At 49.2% G+C, this 22,061-nt stretch overlaps 1 protein-coding gene across 1 annotated transcript in view; it reads right to left on the bottom strand.

The window, feature by feature from the left end:
• Nucleotides 1–8,183: 8,183 nt before the first annotated feature.
• PRUNE1 (prune exopolyphosphatase 1) overlaps nucleotides 8,184–22,061 on the bottom strand; it is a 34,518-nt gene continuing 20,640 nt past the window's right edge. The window contains exon 8 of the mRNA XM_048481835.1: nucleotides 8,184–8,796. Coding sequence (XP_048337792.1) covers nucleotides 8,332–8,796 — 465 coding nt within the window. The 3' untranslated portion in view covers nucleotides 8,184–8,331. The remainder of the gene's footprint in view (nucleotides 8,797–22,061) is intronic.

Genomic DNA, 22,061 nt, shown 5'->3' with positions numbered 1-22,061 from the left:
TGGTCCTGGCTCCTACCTGATGGAATGTGAGATTGGAGCCCTGCGGGACTTGAGTTGTTTCCACAGGACCTGTAAGCTGGAGCTATTCCACTGGGCTTTTTCTGGAAGCCAGCCGGGCTGACATCCATCTTTCTGGCCTCCCGGGGGAAAAATTGGGGGTTTTAAGTCCCTGTTATATTATATAAATTAGTGTTACAGGATATTTATTGTTGTTTTAAATCTAGTAATGTTTTTAGGATGTTGTATTGCCGTCCCGAGCCCTTCGGAGATGGGAGGGTAACCCCCCCATAAATAAATAAAGCAAACAAAGCATAGGTCTTGGGGACAGTAGCTGGTATATGTCTTACAAGGGAATGGATTTATTCAGCTACTCAGACGAACAAATGATCTATCCCTTCTTCTGTTTGCCTTAGAACATAGGTGTCAAACGTGCGCCCCTCCAGATGTTATGGACTGCAGTTCCCATCTTCCACTGCCAGGATCATGATGGCAGGGGATGATGGGAACTGCAGTCCATAACATCTGGAGGGCCGCACGTTTGACACCTGTGCCTTAGAATCTCACGGGTCCCATTCCCCAAAACAGCCCTTTTTGTCTGGGAAACTGTTCTCTGTTGCCTGGGGAATCTGTTGTCATTCAGGCATTCTCCAGGACCCACCTGGAGGCTGGCAACCCTAGGGAAGAGGCAGGGAAGCCAACCGGGTCAAGCAAGCAAGCAAAACCCCGAAAGGACAGGCAGACAGAAAGTTGACCCTTTCTCTGTCTAATGGGCCCTGCCTCTTCCCACTGCTCCTCCCAGGTTGGCTGTGTGGACTGAAGAACTGAACTTCCACCCCCTCCTCCACAGAAGAGCAGAAGGACAGATTTAGCCAGAAGTTTGCACAGTTGCCATCCATTACTCGCTGTTGTGGCACAGGTTTGGAAGAGGTTTCGAGTGCGAGAGCTTCCCACCCTCAGACAACACGAATGAAGGCGTTGCAGGTGTGTTAGGTCTAACGGCTGCCCCTGAGTCTTGGACTCAGCTTCCAGGCTGCCTTCCCACTCTGTACCCCCACAGTGAACTGTTGAAAGCAGAATAAACTCTACAGATGGTTTCAATCTATACCAACGTACCTGATAGTAATTGGAGGATTTAGCCCAATGTAGTTATCCCAGATGTGTCCACCCGAGGGCGCAAGGGCACAGAGGTGTTCTGCCACAATTTCGTTTGGGCCGAATCTGCCCTCTGGTGGCCAATCGTGGAAAAGCACCATGGCAGATTTTAAAGAGTTTTACTTTGAACAAACACTTTGCTTCCACATCTTAGTTTTCGTTTGTGCTGTTTTGGTTGCATCTGTTTTCTTTTTTAATCATATCATTTCTTGACCTAGTTTGCAATTGCATTGTACCAAAAAAACCCCTCAATAAATAAATGTGCCAACTCTGCTCTAGGCGAGTTTTAAAAATGCATTTATGTGTCTCCGCTTGCACCCCAAACGACATATGACAGCTCGGCAACATTCCCACCCGAGTGTGTCTATTCCCTCGAGCAGCCGAATCATGGCTGTGATTTTTGATCCAGCAAGCATGACACCAATGTAATTCTCCTCAGCCGGAGGGGGGCAAAATGCTTCAGTGGAAACAGCAAGAATAGTTGGCTTGGGGCAACCAAAGTGATGTTTTTTAGAGTGTTGTGGGTTTTCCAGGTTGTAGCATTTTCGCATGCATCTGTTGCAGGCGGTAAACATCAGGAGAAAATGCTACTGGAACATGGCCATACAACCCGGAAAACCCACAACACCCTAGTGATTCCAGCGATGAAAGCCTTTGACAATACAATTTTTGTATGCTTGGGGGCGGTGGGGTTACTTTTCTTAGCAGGGCATTTATCTCTCCAGCCGCCATCAATGAACTTCTTGAAAGAACTGGAACATTACCATAAAGCACTTATTTAAGGGAGCCAAGGGGAGCAACTGCATGACACAAAGAGGGCTTCTGAGCATGTGATGAGTGTCCTTTCCAAAAGACCAAGTGACTGGAACCGTCACGATGCATCCAGGGAGAGGATGAAGGGTTTCACATTCTTCCATTGGGCAGAACATCTGGACAGCACAGCTGGACTAGTTCAGAAGCCCGATCGCCAAGTGCGGCGCCCGCTCGGCCAGAGTTGTTTTTGAAGCTCGACAAAGTCAAACAGTGAATTTCCTCCCTGTTGACTGTTGCTTAAACCAAACACAGTCGTTTCAGTTTCCAGTCACTGTGAAAGGAGGAGGCAGAATGCTTTCTCTGGCATGACACGTTTCCAAGGGGTCGCCAAATTTTCTCTGGCCCTCAGGGTGGATTCAAGAGTGGGACAGGCATTTGTGTGGATGTAATGGCTACCTTAGAGTCAGGCAAGATTTACCAACCCCACGGAATCTGCAGGTAGCAGATATCAGTTGGATAAGTGTGTTTTGAACCCCTTCCTTTTTAATGTCAAGTTGCGACAGACTGACAGCAACCCTGCAATGTTTTCAAGGTAAGGGAATAACAGAGGTGGTTTGCCACTGTCTTGCCCCTGTGCAGCAAACCTAGACTTCCTTGGTGGTCTCCCATCCAAACACTAGCCAGGGTCAAACCTGCTTATCTTCCGAGATCTGAAGAGATCAGGCTCGCCTGGGCCATCCAGGAGATGGTTTGCCATCTGCGTAGCAACCCTGGACTTCCTTGGTAATCTCCCGCCAGAGTACTAGCCAAGACCAACCCTGCTAAGCTCCTAAGATATGGAGAGATCACACTAGCCTGGGGAATTCAGGTTAGAGCAAAACTTGGTTTGCTGTTGCCTGCGTAGGGACTCTGGACTTCTTTTTTGGACTCCTTTGCACGTACTAATCAGGGTCAATCCTCTTTAGCTTCCAAAATGGGCTAGCCGGGGCCATCCAGATCTGGGCTTTAAACCTCTACAAATTGAAACCCCCCCACACATCTCCCTGCAAGCAGAAATCTAGGGCACCAGGGTGAGTGTGTGTTATTTTTCTACCTTAAATGCCTATAAGTTGAAAAATAACACAGTCTGTCATGCTAGACTTCTGCTTGCAGGGATAGCGTCTATATAAATGCATGTGTGCGTGTTTATAGCAGTCGAGGAGTCAAAGTGATTCTGGTCTTCACACATAAAGAGCTCCTGCGCATAATATAACCTCAGGACTTGCCTGACCACATTCTGATTCCATGTGTAGATCTCACATTAGAGGATTCACATCCAGGCCCCAAAAGATGCCACAGGTCATCCCTGGTTACACCTCTGCTTCCAACTGGGTGTTCATCATGTTATAAAGCAAGCCCCAAATATGCCCATGAGGTTTCCTCTTCAACAGACTTGCTTTGCTTGGCAGCTTTAACACCCCACTTCAAAACAGATTTCTCCAGAAGGAAATCCCACACCCGCTGCACCCACAGCCCTGCAGTGCTGGCTCTCGTGTTGTTTCCAGGTAGGGAAGGGGTCTAGAAATTTCCCCCAGAAGCCATGGTTTTAAGCTTAGAGCCAAGCTGGACTGAAGCGGCATGACTTCAGGAGCTGCACACAAAAATGCTCCTCACATACAGAAATCCAGCAGGTCAGGGAGAAGGTTTCTCCTTGCCACACTAAGTTTCTACGTGCAGGGATTTGGGGGCGGAGCATTCAATCATGTGGTTCCCCCCCATCTGCAGACTGGAGTGGAACAGTCGGATGGGGGGGGGAACATGGGAAACCAGATTCTAAGGAGGGAGAGGGTGAGAACCACACATGGCCCACGGCTTGCCCCTCTCTCCAAAGTGAAAGCTGGACAGCAGAAGGAAGATGGTTTCCCCCCCCCTCCTGTGACCACTCTCCCCAACTGGGGGGGAAAAACCAACCCTTCGAAGTGAGCCTCAGACTCTCACAGCTGGCCGAACCTCAACGAGCTCTGCAATTTTTGAGGTGTCGTTTGGCCTGTCCCTGGGATTGGAAAGATAAGGAGTCACCTCCAGGGTAGTAGGTACAAAAGGGGCCCCTTGTATTCCTCATTGCCAGAGAGGAAACTTTTATTTTATCTATTGCAGTGATGGCGAACCTTTTTGAGACCGAGTGCCCAAACTGCAACCCAAAACCCACTTATTTATCGCAAAGCGCCTACATGGCAATTTAACCTGAATACTGAGGTTTTAGTTTAGAAAAAAATGGTTGGCTCTGGGGCCGTGTTACTCGGGAATAAGCTTGTTGGTAGTTGTTGGCTTTGCTTTGAAGCAACCGTGCAACTCTCCGAACGGGTGAATCACAACCCTAGGAGGGTTTAGTCAGAAGCAAGCCACATTGCCAGCAACTGAGCTTACTCCCAGGTAAAGGATCGCACTTTAGTTCTTTGCATGAAAATCAGTGGGGTTTAACTGCGCTTAACAGGGTTACCTACGCTGCTTCCCCAAAACTAGGTCTTAGGTTTAATGCTAATAATCGAGCCCAGTGGCCCAGGCCAGCCTAGATGTGTGTGTATGGGGGGGGCACTCTGTTTGCGTGTGCCCACAGAGAGGGCTCTGAGTGCCACCTCTGGCACCCGTGCCATAGGTTCGCCATCACTGATTTATTGTTTACATTTGTATCCCACCATATCTCTGAAGACTGACGGCGGCTCACAAATTCCCCGATGGGGAGATTTAAAAATAAAGCCAGCCTTTGGCAGGAAACCCCCCCAAACACACGGCTTTAGCAATCCGAGAAGGAACGAAGGAGGCACAGACCAGTATCGAAGGTGTGAATATTTGCAGAATTCTTCGTCAAACAGAACCTATACTTAAGAAACAGGGTTCCCCAACCCCCACCCCGTCGAAGAAGTGTATTAAGTCAGTTTGATGATTAAATTAGTTTGGAGACGCTCCCGTGAACAAAGGTCCTGGCAGCATCCGACCAGACGGACGTCGGCGAGCTGGCCTTTCGGACCAGTTTCCGAAGAAGTCTTCCTTCTCAAGGGAGCGGAGCAGAATTCCTTCAGTTCGTCCTCTTCACAGCACAGCCCATCTTTCTAAACCGAGCAGGCGCCCCACGACACGCACAAACACGCCACGTTTGCTCGTTGCCTGGATAGAACCCCAAGATGCTGACTTGCTCCACCCAACCCTCAGACACGAAGCAGTGCATGCAACCAGGACCCTGGAAAATTTATTGCCAAAGTGGGAGGAAGCCAAAATACTGTCACACACACACACACACACCCCACACACACACTGCAAAGACACACACACACACACTCAAGCAGGGGCAGTGGTGGGATCCAAAATTTTAGTAACAGGTTCCCATGGTGGTGGGATTCAAACTGTGGCGTAGCGCCAATGGGGCTGGGCGGGGCATTCCTGGGCGGGGCTGTGGCAAGGACGCAGTGGCCGGGGGCGTAGCCGGGCATTCCTGGGCAGGGCTGTGGCAAGGACGCAGTTGCTGCACCGGTCCTTGGGCGGGAAACGAATGCACGCAGGCGCAGGCTGCCACACACACCGGTGCACCTCCTGCTAGACTGCCTCAAGTTCTGCGCGCTACTGCTGAGAGGAGGGGCGTCACTAAGGCAAAAATCACGTGGCAAAATCACCAATCAGTAACCCCCTCTCGGCACACACAAGTAATGAGTAACCTACTCTCGGGAAGCTGTGAGAACCTGCTGGATCCCACCTCTGAGCAGGGGGTTAGATTTCATGGCTCTAAAAATGTTCATGAAGAGAGAATTGGTTCGATGTCCTTTTGGAGAAGCGCAGCATTTGGGCACAGAACGAAGATTCCTGCATGTAGCAGGAAGGAGAGGTGACCGGCGTGTAGTATCACAACTAGGCATTTTCGCAAGTGACAGAGAAGTGGGTCGAAGGCACACTTCTCAGATTGCGAGAACTCTCTTTCAGGGACATTTCAGCTTTCTCGGGGCACGAGGCTCCTTCGCCAGGGTCACGAACCAGAGTCCACCGGCAAGATATCCCTCCCCGAGCCTTGCTGAAATGACTCCCGCGGGATCACGTCCGCTGGCCCGTAAATCGAATCAGTCCCCCGCTCGGCATCCTGCATCATTCGGGACGAATTTCGCAGGAAGCGTAGAAGCCTCATCAATGCTTGCTGCCATCTTCCGCATCATGATTCTATCCCTCCCCCCAATTTCTGTATCTGAGCCCCCGTGTTGTTATTCTCCGGCTCTGAACCCCTCGGCCCTGTCCTCTACGAGAGATATCGAGGGGTCGCCTGACCCAAAGGCCTTCACTGTCACCCCAGAAGGGCCGTGACCTACATTTTGCCAGCGCCAGAACTATGGGTGCAGGCCAAATATAATGGGTGCAGCCCCTTTTTAGAAGCTTCGTGGGGGAGAAGTTTCCATGGAACCTGCCCCTCAAATGCTTGTGACCTGTATTTGGCTGAACCCGGTTTAAATGAAAGTCACTGAATTAGTGACTTTTCTCCTTCAACCTGGGTTTCAGTTGCTTTCTGGTTGCCTGTGCGAATGATGGCAAGCAGGAAGTGGTCCATTTCCCCCCCTTCAGTCCACCATTAGGGTGGATTAGAGTGGATTCTCCAGGCGGCTGCCTGCCAGGGGGATTGCATCCAGATGATTGAGATGCATTCCGAACTCAATGTAGCAGTTGCTACAAGATATATGTAACCATCCTGCTATATCAGTGATGGCGAACCTTTTCGAGACCGAGTGCCCAAATTGCAACCCCAAACCCACTTGTTTGTCGCAAAGTGCCAACACGCCAATTTAACCTGAACACTGAGGTTTTAGTTTAGAAAAAACGGTTGGCTCCGAGGTGTGTGTTACTCAGGAGTAAGCCTGGTGGTAGTCGGTGGCTTTGCTTTGAAGCAACCGTGCAACTCTTCCAACGGGTGAATCACGACCCTAGGAGGGTTTACTCAGAAGCAAGCCCCATTGCCAGCAACCGAGCTTACTCCCAGGTAAAGGATTGCGCTTTAGTTCTTCACATGAAAATCAGTGGGATTTAACAGCACTTAACAAGATTACCTACACTGCTTCCCCAAAATTAGGTCTTAGGTTTAATGCAAATAATCGAGCCCAGTGGCCCAGGCCAGCCTAGATGTGCGTGTGTGTGGGGGGGCGACTCTGTTTGCGTGTGCCCACAGAGAGGGCTCTGAGAGCCACCTCTGGCACTCGTGCCATAGGTTCGCCACCACTGTGCTATATGTTACCCTTCCCAGTTGGGACATCCTTTCCTTGATCTTTACTTTATGGCTCCACACACTGAATAGATAACTAGGCTTTCCTCTGACACTTTCATCTCATGAGAACCAGGATTGTTTCCGTTACCTCATGGGAGCAGGACGCCAGGTGATTCTCTATCATTCTCTATCCCCGATCTTGGGGTGCCTCAGCTCCAAACTAACCGTTTCTCACATTTCTTGGGAAAACGGGAAGGGGGGGGGGACTAACACCGGGAAAAGGGGGCTAATAATCGGGAGGTTCGCCAGAACCGGCGTTTGTCAAGCTGGGTGCTTCAATGCCTATCAATAAATGCTGCTGACCAACAATAGAATCTGTTTATTGCTTCAAGGTTCAAGACCTAACACCCTCATGGTGGGCCAGTAAGTGGGTGGGTGGGACTCTCGGGTGGGGGGATTCTCGGGTGTGTGGTTTGCAAGGAAACAGAGAGTTTCCCGTGCAAACCATGCGGCCTCCAGTCACTGGGATCGATCTTGACTTACCCCTGCACCCGGCATGCAAACAGAAGCGCAGGCAACATGGGTTCATTTAACCCATTAGCGTTCCCTGTGCACAATTAGCCTCTGACTACGTATATGTCCCCCTCCCCGTTTATATAACATACACATCCCGTTCTGAGCTAACCTTAGCACTGATCCCTCCTTCATTTCTTCCTGGTTCTCATAGCAGCAGTGGTGTAGGAGGTTAAGAGCAGGTGCACTCTGATCTGGAGGAACCGGGTTTGATTCCCAGCTCTGCCGCCTGAGCTGTGGAGGCTTATCTGGGGAATTCAGATTAGCCTGTGCACTCCCACACATGCCAGCTGGGTGCCCTTGGGCTAGTCACAGCTTCTCGGAGCTGTCTCAGCCCCACCTACCTCACAGGTGTTTGTTGTGAGGGGGGAAGGGCAAGGAGATTGTAAGCCCCTTTGAGTCTCCTACAGGAGAGAAAGGGGGGATATAAATCCAAACTCTTCTTCTTCTTCTTGGCGAATGGCAAAAAGTTTCTTCACAGGACACACAGAACCACATCCACAAACGCGCCGCGTGTTTATTCTCTGGAGCAAGGAGTTTCTACACTTGCGCACACACACACACACGCACACTCACCCCGAGCCACAAGCACACTCCTTGTCGGAAAGTTTCCCTGAAATGGCCGCCCCCGAGCGCACGCCTCATTTCTTCTCGGGGCTGTCCTCACAGGAGTGGGCCACGGCAATGTGGTTGAACTTTTCAAAGACGGCCTCCGCCGACAGCTTCGGCAGCCCCTGGTTCAGGGGGCACTCGTCAACCAGGCTGTTCATGGGCGTCGGAGGTAAGTGGGTGTCTTCGTCACCCAAGAGGTCGTCCCCCAAGCGCTGGGATTTGGCGGGTTCCTTCCGGCCCGCTGCACCCTTCTCTGGAGGGCGGCTGTCGGTGCTGCCTGAGGATGAATCCGTTGGCTCGGCTCTGGTCTTGCGACACGGCTGCATGGTGGCACGGTGGCCCCACTCCCTCAGGAAATCTTTCACGATGGGGAGGACTTTCTTGCGAGAGGCGGCGGTGTTACCCTGGGCGTAGGCGCGGATGGTGGGGTGCGGGCTCTCCAGCAGGGACAGATTGAGAGAGGGGTTGCTAGAATCCTCCAAGCTTTGACATACCTATGAGGAAAATGAGCAAAGAAAACCCCCCACCAAGTTGTTAATGTGGCCAGTGTTTCATAGAACCATAGAGTTGGAAGAGACCAGAAGGGCCTTCAAGTCCAACCCCCTGCAATGCAGGAACACACGATCAAAGCACTCCTGACTGATGGCCATCCAGCCTCTCTTTAAAAACCTCCAAAGAAGGAGACTCTACCACACTCTGAGGTAGTGCATTCCACTGTCGAACAGTCCTTACCGTCAGGAAGTTTTTCCTTCACCTTGAACCCATTACACCTGGTCCTAGTCTCTGGAGCCGCAGAAAACAAGCTTGCTCCCTCACTAACATGACATCCCTTCAAGTATCTAAACATGGCTATCATGTCACCTCTTATCCTTCTCTTCACCAAACTAAACATCCCCAGCTCCGTAAATCTCCCCTCACAGGGCATGGATTCCAGACCTTTGACCATTTTGGTCGCCCTCCTGTGGACCTGTTCCAGCTTGTCAATATCCTTCTTGAACTGCAGTGCCCAGAACTGTACACAATATTCCAGGTGAGGTCTAACCAGTGCAGAATAGAGAGGTACAATTACACCCCTTGATCTTGACACTATACTCCTATCGTTTCTCAGGACGGAAAGGAACATGTGTCCTTTCCCTCGTTTGCTACAAGAGTCAAAACTCAGTTTCCCTTGCAGTTTGACGGGGTTCTGATCCAAAAGAACCTAAGAGTGTGGGAAAGGTCCATCTAGACCAGCATTTCGCCCCCAACAGTGGTCAGCCTCTGAAATGTCCTCTTGCTCTAAAGAGAAATGGGAGTCGCATTCTACAAATTATATGATGGAAAGCTTCACTGATGAATCTACTTTATTATTTAGGGTGTTTCCACTGCATATTCTCAACAATATTTAATATTCCTTGACATACATAAATTAACATATGAATTGTAAGCCAAGCATATATAACATTCCGATAAGCAGACTAGAGAACAAAGATTTCTTCGGTTCTTGTTTGTAGTTTGTTTTTATGTACATATAATGACATGTTCTTGCCTATTAAATGTAATTAAATACATACAATACGATCGCAATTAAAACCAGTTAAGCTGTGTAATAAGATTAAAGTTGTTTTTTTATCCAGTTTACCAGCTAATGGGGGTGTGTTCTTAGTAATAAGATTATACATGTAGATCTGTTTCAGACTTAATTTGGTATAGATTAGATTATATTAGATTCTGATTACCGTATATACTCATGTATAAGTTGACCCGCATATAAGTCAAGGCACCTAATTTTACCACAAAAAACTGGGAAAACTTATTGACTCGCGTATAAGTCGAGGGTGGGAAATGCAGCAGCTACTGGTAAATTTCAAAAATAAAAATAGATACCAATAAAATTACATTAATTAAGGCATCAGTAGGTTAAATGTTTTTGAATATTTATTTCAAAGAAAAAGAGTAAACTAGCTCTGTAAGCCCTGATTCTCCCTTTAAATCCACTCAGATGGGGGGGAGGTGATTTAAAGGGAGAATCTGGGGAAACTTTGAGGGTGCCTGTCAGGGAAGGAATGTTCATGTTAACAGAGTATCTTTAGGAGACCCTCCTGATGATACCACCCAGGTTTGGTGAAGTTTGGTTCAGGGGGTCCAATGTTATGGACCCTCAAAAGGGTAGCCCCATCTATTATTAGCTTCCATTGGAAACAATGGGGGATGGGAGAACCCACTTTGGGGATCCATAACTTTGGATTCCCTGAACCAAACATCACCAAACCTGGCTGGTATCAGCAAGAGATTATGATGATGATACCACCCAGGTTTAGTGAAGTTTGGTTCAAGGGGTCCAAAGTTATGGACCCTCAAAATGTAGCCCCATCTACTATTAGCTCCCATTGGAACCAATGGGGGATGGGCACCCATTTTGGGGGCCCATAACTTTGGACCCCCCTGAACCAAACTTCACCAAACTTGGCTGGTATCATCAGGAGTGTCACCTGATGATGCCCTGCAATTTTGGTCCTGCTAGCTTGCCTAAAAACTGCACCCCCTGGAGGCCGACAAAGTAAAAACCCTAAAATATGTTTTAAAATACACCTCACTCGCATATAAGTCGAGGGGGGCTTTTTCAGCACAAAAAATGTGCTGAAAAATTCAACTTATATGCGAGTATATACGGTATATAAGTTTATGTGTTTATTATAATTACTCTTTTCAGATGCGAAGACTGATATGACTATTATGTTTGTTTTCAATTCTTAACACTTTTATTTTTTTCCTTATGTCTGTAGTTTGTAAACATAAAAAATTATTTTTTAAAAAAGTTCTCTTGCAACATTAGTACATTTTCTCACGACAAGATTGCGAGGGAGGCCAAGCCGAGCATTCGTGATGGGCAAAAGGCCGTCCTGCAAGCTTCTGTGATAAAAGTGTGAACGTGAATCACAGTCACGAAGGGACCTAGTTCACCTCTCCATCCACTACATCCTAATACCCGTTTCCCCGAATACAAGACATCCCCTGAAAATAAGACGTAGTAGAGGTTTTGCTGAAGTGCGAAATATAAGGCATCCCCCAAAAGTAAGACGTAGCAAAGTTTTTGTTTGGAAGCATGCCCGACGAACAGAACACAGAAAAATAAGACATCCCCTGAACATAAGACATAGCGCCTCTTTGGGAGCAAAAATTAATATAAGACACTGTCTTATTTTCAGGGAAACACGGTAGCTAGTATTCAGGGATACACTGCCTTTGCAGCTGGAGGTTCTATCTGTCAATACAGACCACAGGAGAAATTTAACATGAACTTTATCACATGGTCAGCACAGTGCAGGAGACGCCAAACAGGCATGGGCGCGACCTGGGTTTCAGCTGCATGTTGGGCACAGACATTTTGCGCCCATGGGCACCAAGACCTGTCATCCTCAGTTATAAATTGCTGGAGTAACCGGTGACCAATCTTTCAGTTAAAACCCTAGGGAGACGACAAGCTCATGGTAATTAAAAGTTGTCGACAAATGCTAAATAAGAGAGGAAGAAGAAAAACATGAATCACTCGCAGCCCAAAATAGCTTTGGTTCTCAAAACCCCATGCCCACACGGTACAGCTGGGCATGAAACTCACCAACCGCCCGGGGGAGAAAAGAAAACGTAGCAAGCAAAGCTAGGCAAATTTCTGGCCCTCAAAGTCACACTTGTAAATGTGAGGCACAGAGTGGTGTGCGATGAACTCCCAGAGGGCTTGATTTGAACACAAGGGCGGCCCGGCTGGGTTGAACCTTATGCCTGTCTAGTCCGACCTCCTAGTTCCAACCAGATGTCTCCAGCACACTCCCATATGGGGCCCTTCTTTCATAATTCTCCTTCACCCAATGGTATTCAGAGGTTGACTGCCTCTGATTATGGAGGTTCCACAAAGAAGAAGAAGAAGAAGAAGAAGAAGAAGAAGAAGAAGAAGAAGAAGAAGAAGAAGAAGAAGAAGAGTTGGATTTATACCCCACCTTTCTCTCCTGTAAGGAGACTCAAGGTCTTACAATCTCCTTTCCCCCCCCCCCCCCCCCGCCCCAACAACAGACACCCTGTGAGGTGGATGGGGCAAAGAGAGCTCCAAAGAACTGTGACTAGCACAAGGTCACCCAGCAGACTTCATGTGTTGGCGTGCACAAGCTAATCGAGTTTCCCAGATAAACCTCCACAGCTCAAGTGGCAGAGCAGGGAATTAAACCCGGTTCTCCAGATTAGAGTGCACCTGCTCTTAACCAGTACATCACGCAAGAACAAACGATGCCAACAAACGATGCTAACAGGGCGCATCGAGAGCCTCAAAGGGGCACAAAAATTCCCCCTTTGTTTTAAAAAAGGTAGGGCATTCCTTACTTCACAGGGCTGGATCCTGGGGACCACCACGGAGGCAGTCTCCCATTTGTGGGACTAAAGTCACAGGATCCAACCCCAAGTCAGCTCCCCACAACCCCTGCCCAAACCCCACCCCATGTCACCCTATAGCAGGCAGGGGCAGCTCCACACCCATCCACCCCATGTCACCTACCTAGCTGGGAGAGCCCCCTGCACCCCGTTCTGGGGTCTGGGGCAGAAGCCCAGGAAGTCAGAAGTATCCCCTTCCCTGGTTCCCTTTCGCACCAGGGGCTTGGCGGTTTCTCTCGTCTTATTTTAGCCCTCAGAGAGATGGAAATCAGCTGAGGATCGAGGCGGCATGTGCCAGGCCGAGCCCGCCCTGAGCTGTGACTCACGTCCCCTCGTGGAGACTTGGCACGACTGCCACGGCGGCTGGGAGGCTGTAGGAGGAGCAACCGAAGCCACGGGACTCAGTCGGCCGATCCAGATAAATGGGAGGAAAGGAAGAACATGTAACAGAGCGTCTACAAGCTGGAGACAGCCAGGGTCAAATCCCCACTTGGTTCAAATCCCCGCTCTCTTTCAGGCTAACCAACCCCGCAGGGTTGTTGTGAAGGTAAAAAGGGGGACAATGAAGCCTGTACATGTCTTCGAGTCCTTGTAAGAAAATGTCCTCTCCAAGCATACTAGTCTGTCACTTAAAACGGACGCCTCACGGAGGCCATTTTGACTAGAAGAAGAAGAAGAGTTTGGATTTATATCCCCCTTTCTCTCCTGCAGGAGACTCAAAGGGGCTGACAATCTCCTTGCCCTTCCCTCCTCACAACAAACACCCTGTGAGGTGGGTGGGGCTGAGAGAGCTCCGAGAAGCTGTGACTAGCCCAAGGGCACCCAGCTGGCATGTGTGGGAGTGTACAGGCTAAACTGAATTCCCCAGATAAGCCTCCACAGCTCAGGCGGCAGAGCTGGGAATCAAACCCGGTTCCTCCAGATTAGATACATGAGCTCTTAACCTCCTACGCCACTGCTGCTCCTAGTACCCGACAACCTACACCTGACTCTGCCCCCAGCCCCCAGCCGGGAGAAGGCCCTTATGAGACAATGCTGTTAAGTGGTTAGAGCGATATAAGATCAAATCCTCTCTCAGCCAGAAAATTTACTGGGTAACCTTGGGCCAAAAACTCTCTTTCAGTCTAACTTGCCTTGCAGGGTTGTTGTGAGACAAGTGTGCATGGGGAGGGGGAAGGGGGAGGAGGAGGAAAAAGAAAAGTTTGGATTTATACCCCCCCTTCTTTCCTGTAAGTAGACTCAAAGGGGCTTACAATCTCCTTTCCCTTCCTCCCCCCTCACAACAAACACCCTGTAAGGTGGGTGGGGCTGAGAGAGCTCCGAAGAACTGTGACTAGCCCAAGGTCACCCAGCTGGCATGTGCCGGAGCGCACAAGCTAATCTGGCTCACCGGATAAGCCTCCACAGCTCAAGTGGCAGAGTGGGGAATCAAACCCGGTTCCTCCAGATTACAGTGCACCTGCTCTTAGCCACTACACCACGCTGGCATATCCCTTGATGTGAGGGACAGGGGGGAGAAGCAGGCACACCCCTTGAAAGCAGGGTAGCATAAAAGCATGACAGTTAGATGGTACCCCATTCTGTGGGCTCCTCAGAAGGTTTGCTGGAATCCCGACGCTGGGGCAGATGGTTCTCTTTGGTTCTTTGAGAATCTACTAGTCATGGTGATCAAATGGATGCTGCATTCTCAGGAGCAACAGACTGGGATACCACGGGGAAAAAATTTGGCTATTGGCAGGGGTCTGCAACCTGCGGCTCTCCAGATGTTCATGGACTACAATTCCCGTCGGAATAGTACCAGAACAGGGGCACATAGCCAAATATCTTGAACTATTAACTGAACCCCAACAGAGATGGATTATTACAAGGGCCAGATGCAATACTTTTCCATCGGCCATTACAAAGGGTCATGGGCTTTCGCCTTATCTTATCCCTCTCCAGGATCAGGGTTATCCATTGAATCCACACCTGTAAAAACCAAGTGGAGACCCTTGCTCACATTATACTCGACTGTCTGAGATATGTGGGTATTAGGAATTTCTCTCCTGGGCGGGTCTTAGACAAAACTGAAGAAAAGAGACTTCCTGAGCTAACTCTGTTGTGGAGCTTTTGTTAAATAACACAGAGGCCGTGGCTCTTGGGAAAGAAAGTAGCTTAAAATTTCTTTTTTACAAGTGACAGAAATTTTTTCTAAGTCAATGTTCTCAATGCACTAGACTTACCAGTTTATCTGTCTGTGTTTTGAATGTACTTTTGATTTGTACTTCAGAAATGTCTGTAATGCTCTGGAGCCTATTTTAATATGCCTAATAAAGGTTGTTGTATTGACTACAATTCCCATCAGCCCCTGCCAGCATGGCCAAATGCATTTCCCAGATCCTAGTCCAACCCTCGAACACTACCCCACGCTGAAAGTTGGGCTCACCCAGCCAATTTCAAGGGAGATGAAATGCCCTTGCAAATCCCTTGTGCAACTGACAGGCGGGAGAGCACAGACCATAGCCTCTGAGCAGCGTCCACCACCGACTACGGCCAGCCCTGGAGATCGAAAGCGGCTGGCAGAACCGGCAGAGGCTGCCATCCTCAGATGGCACCGGGTGAGTCATGCGAGAGGCACGAGTCCAGAGGCTTCCCTTCCCACAGGCCAAAACAAACAACCTCATTGGTATTCACGGCGAGGGGGCAGAAAGCGGCAATCTTTGCGGCTGCCCTATAAAAGCGGGGCACTCGGAGAAGGAAACGCCAGGAGGCGCGGAGAGACCAGCCAGCTGCCAGTGGATTGTTTTGTGGTGTGTGCTTTTCCAACCCTCTCCCGTCTTTTGCTGGAAAGCTCCCAGGGCAGGTGGCAGAGCCAAACCAAACAGGGCTGTGTTTACGATATTTTGTTAGAGGCTGTGGTTGTGAATGAAAACATGCTCGACGGCCCCAAAGCACTTCCAAGAGCAGGGGTCCCAGACCTTCTTTGAGCTGGTGGGCACCTCCTGAATTCTCACCCAGGGCAGCAAGAAGAAGAAGAAGAAGAAGAAGAAGAAGAAGAAGAAGAAGAAGAAGAAGAAGAAGAAGAAGAAGAAGAAGAAGAAGAAGAAGAAGAAGAAGAAGAAGAAGAAGAAGAAGAAGAAGAAGAAGAAGAAGAAGAAGAAGAACAACAACAACAACAACAACAACAACAACAACAACAACAACAACAACAACAAGAAAAAGACGAAGACGAAGACGAAGAAGACAAAGAAGAAGACGAAGAAGAAAAAGAACAAGAACAAGAAGACAAAGAAAAAGAAGACAAAGAAAAAGAAAAAGAAAAAGACAAAGAAGAAGAAGAAAAAGAAGAAAAAGAAGAAGAAAAAGAAAAAGAATTTGGAGACTCAAGGTGGCATACAAGCTCCTTTCCCGTCCTCTCCTCACTACAGACACCTGGTGTGGTAGGTGGGGCTGAGAGAGTTCTGAGAGAACTGTGACTAGCCCAAGGTCACCCAGCAGGAATGTAGGAGCTGCGGGGAAAGCCGAACATCTGCAACCAGATAAGGCTCCAGCCACTCCAGGTGGAGGGAGTGCGAGTAATCAAAACCAGGCACTCTCCAGATTAGAATCCACCTGCTCTTAACCACTACACCATGCTGGCTCTCAAGAAAAGTGTTTGCAGATTCCATGGAGCTGCTGGGCGCCATGTTGGAGACCCCTGTTCTAGAACTTTGCAGCGGAGTTTTTACAGAAGACCTCTTTGGAACATGAGCTTTTCTCTACCACACGGAGTCTCAAAGCAGCGTGCAAATCACGTCCCTCTCCTGACAACAGACACCTTGTGAGGTAGGTGAGACTGAAGAAGAAAACTGTGACTGGCCCGAGGTCAGCCAGCAGGCTTCATGTGCAGGAGTGGGGAATCAAACCCGGTCCTCCAGATAAGAGTCCGCCGCTCATGCGGAGGAGTTGAGAACTGAATGCGGTTTTCCAGATGAAAGTTGGCTACTCTTAAGCACTCTACCACGCTGGCTCTTACACTCTCTAGAGATCTTCTCTTGGGACCAGATGGAGAGGTCGGAGAACACACGGCCACTCCACATCAATCATACATCGACACACAGTAGCGGGCATGTTTTTTTAGCTCCGGGTCCTTGTTCCGATGTCAGCCAGCTTGGGAGAGCACCAGGAACTGGCTGAGTCTCAGAGCCCTTTCCACACATGCAGAATAATGCACTTTCACTCCACTTTCACAATGGTTTGCAATTGGATTTTGCTATTCCGCACAGTAAAATCTAACTGCAAAGTGGGTTGAAAGTGCATTGAAAGTGTACTAGAAGAAGAAGAGTTGGATTTATATCTCCCCTTTCTCTCCTACAGGAGACTCAAAGGGGCTTACAAACGCCTTACCCTTCCCCCCTCACAACAAACACACTGTGAGGTAGGTGGGGCTGAGAGAGCTCCGAAGAACTGTGACTAGCCCAAGGCCACCCAGCTGGCATGTGTGGGAGTGCACAGGCTAATCGAGTTCACCAGATAAGCCTCCATAGCTCAGGTGGCAGACAGGGGAATCAAACCCAGTTCCTCCAGATTAGAGTGCACCTGCTCTTAACCACTACGCCACTGTTGCTTATTCTGCATGTGCATAGCACTCTGCCGCACTTCAAGGCCACTGAGGCAACGAACCATTTTCCTGGAAGAGAAGTCCAAGCGCCGATACTGTGAAGAGAACCAATGTGGTATGCTGCTTAAGAGTGTCAGATTTTGGGTTTCGGGAGACCCAGGTTTAAATCCCCACACGCTGGATTGGAAGCTTGCTGAGTGATCTTGGGCCAGTCACAGCCTCTCAGTCGAAGCTACCTTGTGGGGCTGTTGTGAAAATAAAATGGAAGAGAGGAGGCGGATGTGAGCCACCTTGCATCCGCACTGGGAAGAAAGACGGGGTATAAACGAAGACGACAAATAAAATACACGAGGGATCGAGAGGATAGACTCGGCGGGGGTCGGCCTCAGAAAAAACGTGAGAGCAAAGGCAGCGTTTCAACTGGGAGCCTCTGCCATGAACCCCAAGCCAGGCTAAATGGAATTATTCCCTTAACAAAAAGTAAAATATTTATTTGGGGACATTGGGAAACAAAAAGAAAATTGAAACAGAAACCTTCCCGAAATACCCATCAGGGATGTACACAGACCCCCCCCCCCCCACACACACTTATGAGATTTGGGGGAAAGGAGCCCTTTTAAGTGGCACGAATTCATTCCTTTTTGAATCCTAAATCTTTTTTTTTTTAAATTAAATAACTGACTTCAGCTAAATAAACACATTTACATGGGGTGGCCTTTTCACAAATAGGCAATAACAAAATTGTACCCTTGTGTCCATCTCTCTCTCTCTCTCTCTCTCTCTCTCTCTCTCTCTCTCTCTCTCTCATACATACACACACACACACACACACACACAATTTCAAAGCTAAAAATTGATTTTCCACACCCCTTCCCAGTTCACAGAGGGGCAGAATTACGCAGCAAGAGCACATCACTGCAACACAAAAACAACCTTTTCGCTCCACCCTTCAAAACTCCAAACCCCCAGACTTTCAGGTGGGTCAAAAATGATTTAACTTTAGCACAAGGTTTGGCTTGGTTTATTTCTCAGTTTCCTTTCCCCCGTTCCTTCCTTCCCCCGTTCCTTCCTTCCCCCATTCCTTCCTTCCTTCCTTCCTTCCTTCCTTCCTTCCTTCCTTCCTTCCTTCCTTCCTTCCTTCCTTCCTTCCTTCCTTCCTTCCTTCCTTCCTCCCTCCCTCCCTCCCTCCCTCCCTCCCTCCTTTCTTTTTTGGCACCTTCATTCTCAAAATACAATTCTGGAAGAATCACAGATTTTCAATACTGTTAAGTTCCACTCTCATAAATATGGAAGACGGCTATTCTGGGAGGAAGTCCAAAGAGTCCAAATACTGTAAACAGCCTCCTCCGAAACGGGAGCTCCGCTTCTCACATATGGGACCCCACCCTCCGCTGGAGCTCCATAGCAGCCGCCGTAAATGCTCTCTAAGTCCTTTAGCAGAAACAGCCGGCAGGATCTGACAGACAAGCCCCCTGAAAATACTGAGGGCTGGAAACTTGATGGCTTTCAAACAGCGTGGAAGAGATGCTTCTAGAAGCCTGCCCTGCTCTTGGGAAGCACAAAGTATAGGCCAGAGGTTTATAGACACGCCTCATGCAAAAAGAGCAGGAATATGGCACGCAAGACAGAGAGGGAGAGAGAGAGAATTGATGCGTCCGTTAACGGTGAGATTTGGGTCCCAGGGCACCGTAGAGATCAACAAAATGTTGTGTGGCGTGAGCTTCAGAGAGTCAAGGCACCCTTCGTCAGATTCGCAGACGGGCACAATGGGAAAAAGAATCGCTGCCGGGGATTTGGAAGGAGGGGACGAACGGAACGGGAGCAGCAGAGAAAGGGTTTTGCAAACGTCTCCGCTGGTTCTCAGTCCATGCGGAGGGCGGGGGAAGAGCCTCCCAGAAATGACAATTTGCAACGGCAGCGAGGGAAAGACTAGGGGTGGGGGGAACCAAGGAGCCAAAGACGCCACTCACCTCCCATCCCCGAGGCCGGCCGGAGACCCTCTCCCGTCATCTGGCCAGATCTCCTGCGTGTCTTCCTCCGCTGCTCCGCCTGGCTGCCTGCCTGCCTCCGAAACCTTTGACCGTGGTTAATGAGTGACGAGCCAGCCAGAGAGAGAGCATCTTGGAGGAGAAGGGAGGGGGGCGAAGGAGGGGGGCTGGGTGGGCTGCGTGAGCACCGCCCGCCTCGCTGGTGCTTTGGGAAGCAATGAGGCCGGAGACGCTCCAGATGCATGGACAGGGGGCGTGCAATTCTTCCCCCCCCCCTCCAGTGATCCCTCATGTGGGGGGACAATGGGGCACAGGACTGAATCTACCAGAGTGGGCAAACTATCACGATGACCGCAGATGCCAGCGAGTCCAGCCAAAGGGCGGGGAGGCAGGGATGCAGCAACGAGCATTTCGCATTTCGCATTTCGACTCTGAAATGTCAGCCCCAATTCTGGCACTGGCTCCGTGCAGCTGCCTCTGCCTCGCTCACTCGCTCGTCCACTCTTCCCCTGCTGCTTGGGCATATGGACTCTGGCCTTCCTTACAAGGTTGTTGTCGGTATTCCAGGCAAGGCAAAGATCGACAAGATGACGGCAAAAACGTGCGGCCAAAAATAGCTACTCGCGATACACAACAGGAGGCGAAATATCACGACGGAGAGACGGTTGGAAAGGCAATGTTTCTATCCAGCCTTCAGCTTAAGTGAAAATCAAAACGCGAGTCTCGGAACCTGTGTACATTGGGGGTGTCGATCTTCAAGTGGGGCCCGGAGATTATACTGCCCTCCAGACTGCAGAGGTCGGTTCCCCAGAAGGAAATGGTTGCTTTGGAGGGTGGAGTCTGAGGCATTAAGCCCCAATGGAGAGCCAGCATGGTGTAGTGGCTAAGAGCAGGTGCACTCTAATCTGGATAACTGGGTTTGATCACCTGCTCTGCCGCTTGAGCTGTGGAGGCTTGTCTGAGGAACTAGATTGGTCTGTGCACTCCAACACATGCCAACTGGGTGACCTTGGGTTAGTCACAGTTCTTCGGAGCTCTCTCAGCCCCACCCACCTCACAGGGTGTTTGTTGTGGGGAGAGGAAGGGAAAGGAGCTTGTAAGCCCCTTTGAGTCTCCTTACAGGAGAAAAAGGTGGGGATATAAATCCAAACACCTCCTCCTCCTTCTTCTTCACCACTAAGGCCCCTCCCCTCCCCAAGTCTCATCCTCCCCAAACTCCACCCCCAAATCTCCAGGAATTCCACAACCCAGAGTTGGCAACCCTACGTAATAGCGGGTTATATCTTGCAGGAATGTTTTGCTAAAAGTGGCACTTAGAGCAAAGGGAAAGCTCCTCGCATTGTAGGAAAAATATTTTATATAAAATATATTTTTAATTAAATTCTTTGATGGAGTACTCAGTAAATAAATACAGGTGGCTGCTTTTTTAGAGCACCGAACTGTCATTTAAAAACTGGAATATATAAGCTTTAAAAACCCGGACCCAATAAAAGAGAAGAAGAAGAAGAGTTTGGATGTATACACCGCTTACTCAAAGGGGCTTACAATCTCCTTTCCCTTCCCCCCCCCCCCCCCCGCACAACAAACACCCTGTGAGGTAGGTGGGGCTGAGAGAGCTCAGAAGAACTGTGACTAGCTCAAGGTCACCCAGCTGGAGTGTGTTGGAGTGCACAAACTAATCTAGTTCACCAGATAAGCCTCCACAGCTCAAGTGGCAGAGCGGAGAATCAAACCCAGTTCTCCAGATTAGAGTGCATCTGCCCTTAACCACTACTGCTCCCGAGAGCAGTCCAATTCACATTTTCAAACAAAGGGGGCTGCATTTAACAGCCAGCACAATTTCCACAGGTAATCTTATCCTACAAAAGCAAAGAAAGCATTAACCTCCGGGGGTTCCCTTCCATTCTGCCTCGGGACACGCCTGCAGATTTTAGAAGATTAAAGGGACTGCTCAAAACGGAGATACGTATGCCCATTTAAGCCCATTGACTTCAGCTGGCTTCAAAGAGCATAAGAAGAAGAGTTAGCATTTATACTACGCTTTTCTCAATTGTAAGGAGACTTAAGGCGGCTTACAAACGCCTTCCCTTCCTCTCCCCACAACAGACATCTTGGCCGATTATGCTCAAGGTGTTTGCTGTTTAGTGGAGGCAGGTGAATGCTGCGGCAAGATTTCTAGTACGGATGTAATTCCTCTAGCTCCCTTTTAATTTCCACTCTCTCCGCCGCAAGCAAATCCACTTATAGCATGATTTTACTTTCGCTTTGCTGTCAGAGAGGGACAGATTTGCCAGGGGGCACAGTTTTGCCCTGGAGCTCTTCCCTCTTCCAGCCCACTTAGTCTTACCCCCCCCCCACACACACACAATTCCTCACACTATTTTGCCCGCTTCCCCCCCACCCTCATCCCTGTTGCCGATTCCTTCCCACAGCTTGTCCTGCTGTATCATTTCTATTCCCCGTGGTGTCCTCACTCCTGCACTGCTTTAGATCTTTAGGCTTTTAAAAAAAATGAAATAACCATATCAATAGGTAGATAAATTGATACCTTTTAACACTCAGTATTGTCGGTTAGGTTTTCACGGTCGGAATCACAGGTTAGAGCTTCGGTTGGTTATGGTTGTTCTGTAAGTATTCGACGCTGTTAGCATCTGTGGCTGGCATCTTCAGAGGATGCCAGCCACAGATGCAGGCGAAACGTCAGGAGAAAATGCTACTAGAACACGGTCATACAGCCCGGAAACCACACAACACCCCAGCGATAGTAACATTTTAAAAAATGTAAAAATAATAA

This window comes from Sphaerodactylus townsendi, linkage group LG01 (assembly GCF_021028975.2).
Source record: "Sphaerodactylus townsendi isolate TG3544 linkage group LG01, MPM_Stown_v2.3, whole genome shotgun sequence".
Lineage (NCBI taxonomy): Eukaryota > Metazoa > Chordata > Lepidosauria > Squamata > Sphaerodactylidae > Sphaerodactylus > Sphaerodactylus townsendi.
This window is presented reverse-complemented; position numbering and strand designations above follow the sequence as displayed.